Here is a 3,890-nt window from a genome sequence, read left to right as displayed (position 1 = left end):
CCCGTGAATTAATGACTATGATTTGCGTCCATTATGGACCTATAGTTCTTACAATTAATGTAAAAAATAATCAGCTGTTTATGATGATTAAAAAAGCTTGTGGATATATATATTTCTCAGCTTAGCACATGCTTATTTGTCCTAATATATATAACAATGAGTTGCATAAATGAAAAACAAATAAAGTTTATATATACAGAAATCTTCGAATTTTATTACATCTACCATCCCCTGGCTCGTTGCAAAAGCCGTTCTCTAGTAAATGAGAGTTTAGAGAACTACGACGTTCCCAAGGATGTAGAGGGCTCTAAATACACACCTTATTTTCTGCCATTTATTAATTAATATAAAATAATTTTAACAATTTATTAGATAATACATAAGTTCACGTCAAACTGAAATTTCAAAATTCAAATGTTGAAAAGGTGAGCGTCTTAATGAATTAAGCGTGTCATGAGAAGAGAAGGTGATGGTGGTAAAGAGCGTTGTGTGCTTGTGATTCACATTAATTAAAAAGGTGGTGTAAAAATTGAGAGGTGATCTTGTGAGCTGCTTATTAATCAATCCAAAGGCTCCTCTTTCACATAAAAATAATAATTTTAATTTCTCTATTTCTTTATGTTAAAAAAATATTCGTGTACAATGTATACATATAAAGTCAAAGCTATCCCTAGCAAACCAACTATGGCACGTTACATAGAGATAAACCTCGCCACAATCTTGATCTTCATGCATATTTAAGACCATATATAGCTCTGCCTAGCTTCCCCTTCTTTGTCCATATGTTCTTGGCCTAACCCCACTTCATTACCTCCATCGTTTACTAATTGATTACTATTTTACTAAATTCTGGACCCATATTATCATGCAAATTACATAAGATTTTGTCTTTTTGGTTTCGATTATTGGTCAAAGTCTTTCTTGTTTTGTATATATATACCCATGGAGAAAGATGATACCAACTACTCGGTATGAACATATGAACCATAAATATCCATCTTTTTTCATCACCATGTTGTTTTACACCGAATTCGAACTCTTGCAGGGAGGTTTTCTTGGGGTCGACTTCAATGGTGATCACGACCATGGCCATCATCATCTTCATCAGCATCAGCAGCACCACAATCAGCAGTTCATGGTTAAAAACACATACGAGAATGGGAACCAAATGGTGGATTACTTAATCAATAATCCAATACAACAACTACCTAATTCCGGTGGTTTTTGTAGCTCAAACTCGTTGGATAAGTTAAGTTTTGCAGATGTGATGCAGTTTGCAGATCTTGGACCCAAGTTGGCTTTGAACCAAAATAAAACAAGCCATCATCATGACGAAGATCAAGAAAATGGGATAGATCCAGTTTACTTCTTGAAATTCCCAGTTTTAAACGAGAGGAATATTCAAGAAGATCATCAGAGTCTACTTGCTCCTCTTGGAGACGATGAAAACGAGACTCGAGTAGTGATTGATGGAGGAGAAAGAGATGAAGAAGGTAGGGTTTCTGAAGGTACGTCTGTTCGACTTCAATTTATAGGTGAAGATGCTCATAAAACCCTAGTCGGTGATGGAAAGAACAAGAGAAAAAGACCCAGAACTATAAAGACGAGTGAAGAAGTTGAGAGCCAAAGAATGACTCATATCGCAGTCGAAAGAAACAGACGAAAACAAATGAACGAACATTTACGTGTTCTTCGGTCTCTCATGCCAGGATCTTATGTTCAAAGGGTATGAATAATGAATTTATCTATTTATCTTTACCTTTCTAAAACTGAATCTCTGCAAAACAATGGTTGTAGGGTGATCAAGCTTCAATTATCGGTGGTGCAATCGAGTTTGTGAGAGAATTAGAACAACTTCTTCAATGTCTGGAGTCACAAAAACGACGAAGACTCTATGGCGACACTCCCAGAGTCGTCGGAGATTCGTCATCTCTTCCAATCCTGCAGCAAGCTCAACAAGGTCCACCGGGAGTGTTCTACCCTCCGCCTGATGATCAAATGAAGCTGGTTGAATTCGACGGTGGACTCAAGGAGGAGATGGCGGAGAGCAAGTCATGTTTGGCTGATGTCGAAGTGCGACTTTTAGGGTTTGACGCCATGATCAAGATTTTGTGTCGGAGAAGGTCTGGTCAGCTTATTAAAATCATTGCTGCACTTGAAGATTTACAGTTCAATATCCTCCATACCAACATCACCACCATTGAACAGACTGTGCTTTATTCATTCAATGTCAAGGTATCACCATATATACTTCTCCTTGATTCATACTTGCGTTAATTCTTCCTCTTTTTTCTGTTCGAATAAGTATCTAATATTTTTGATAATCAATCAACTTGTATAGGTTGCTAGCGAACCGAGGTTTTCTGCTGAAGACATAGCAAATTCGGTACAACAAATTATTAGTTTTGTGCATGCAAATATCAGTAGTTGATAAACATAAAAATATTCGTCCGTTTTAATCTTCATTTCCAACAGATAGAATCTATTCCAATAGCTAAGTCGATCCCTCAGGAATGATTGTTTTCATAGGCATAAGTATCAGATTCTTTAGTTGCAATATTCAATATATTTTATATATGGGTATTTTACATTACATGTACGTTAAACTTAAAGCATAGCGTATACTATTTCGTGAGGATTTATTCCAATTAATATATATTAAAATACGTGGAATTATTATAGTCAACGTAAGTCACATTTCATGTCAAAAAGTCCGCAAAGATATACGTGGGGATGTTTTAATCATATTATTGATATACTAGTATTATTACATGCATTTAATTAATTTGTTCGTACAGAGGTATCATTTTATCAAATTAACATAACACAAGCTCAGATTCGAATGAAACATAAGTTGTTTTACATGACCTGAACGCTCGTAGATTTGTGATGATGTACTTGGTGCAATAAATATGAATATTTTATGTAAAAATGTCAACGGGGGACAGGGGTGTTGGGTATCTAAGCTAAGGTACAAGTTTGACATGGAAGAGGTTTGACTCGTCAGAATTAATGAATTTGGAGGTATTACCCTTTCCATTTCCAAACATCTGAACCCACCCATATGCATTGTCCCTACTATTTTGATGTATTTCTATGATTTATTTAACTCGTGATTTTTTATTGGGAAAAATGTTTATCTTTATTTAGATGAGTCTAAATAAATATAGGTATTTTACAATACATTAATGCGCATAAAGGGTTTGATTTGGAAAGTTTTGTCTCGTTTAATGAAGTATTTTTAAGGAGTCTAGCAAACTGCTAGCCCTCAGAAAACAACATAACTTTACAAAATGTCAATAGCTACATTTGTGTTTTTTGGCCATTCAGTCCAAGATAACTTAGGGATTGTTTGCTAGAATTTGAATTCTTACAATTTTAATTTTAAGAACGTCAATAATTTAGGGTTGAAACTTAGAGTTCAAACTTCTGAATTATTGTGCTAAGTAATAAAAACGAATCATTTTACCTTGAACTATCTTCTTCAAAAACATCAAATAATTAACATAAATTTCATGAAATACATGAAAATTCTCCAACAATGAAAGTAAAATAAAGAGATACACCTACTATCCTAGAGGGAATGAACTTTAAGCTAAAAACAAAACTAACATCAAATCGTGAAATGAAACTCAAAACCCCAACAACTCACAAACTCCATTGTAGTTCCATACATTCAGTGATCACGAACTTGAAGCTTGCAAGTTGCAAAGAAACCGATTCCAAAAAAACCCATCTGGCACTCTTTACTTTCAATGTTAATTATGTGCCAAAGATCCAACCATCTTGTAACTAACAACTTGTAACCAAGTGATCAATAGCAACAAAATTTGCCAATATCTCAATAAGAGGGCGATCTACTTTGTAACAAAATCATCTGTAATATATTC

The 3,890-nt window shown here is 34.6% G+C and overlaps 1 protein-coding gene across 2 annotated transcripts; it reads left to right on the top strand.

Annotated features, from left to right (window-relative positions):
* The first annotated feature begins 623 nt into the window (after positions 1–623).
* Positions 624–3,215, top strand: LOC111893867 (transcription factor FAMA). Of its 2 annotated transcripts, XM_023889955.2 has the most exons (4): positions 624–969; positions 1,046–1,726; positions 1,798–2,235; positions 2,342–3,215. In XM_023889955.2, exons 1-4 carry the CDS (start codon positions 943–945, stop codon positions 2,429–2,431), a joined length of 1,236 nt encoding a protein of 411 aa, XP_023745723.1. In that variant the 5' UTR covers positions 624–942; the 3' UTR covers positions 2,432–3,215. The 2 variants fall into 2 exon arrangements, with proteins under 2 accessions (XP_023745723.1, XP_023745722.1); XM_023889954.2 differs by lacking the exon at positions 624–969 and having other exon boundaries at positions 1,013–1,726.
* The last annotated feature ends 675 nt before the right edge of the window (positions 3,216–3,890 follow it).

This window comes from Lactuca sativa, chromosome 2 (assembly GCF_002870075.4).
Source record: "Lactuca sativa cultivar Salinas chromosome 2, Lsat_Salinas_v11, whole genome shotgun sequence".
Classification (NCBI taxonomy): Eukaryota; Viridiplantae; Streptophyta; class Magnoliopsida; order Asterales; family Asteraceae; genus Lactuca; species Lactuca sativa.
This window is presented reverse-complemented; position numbering and strand designations above follow the sequence as displayed.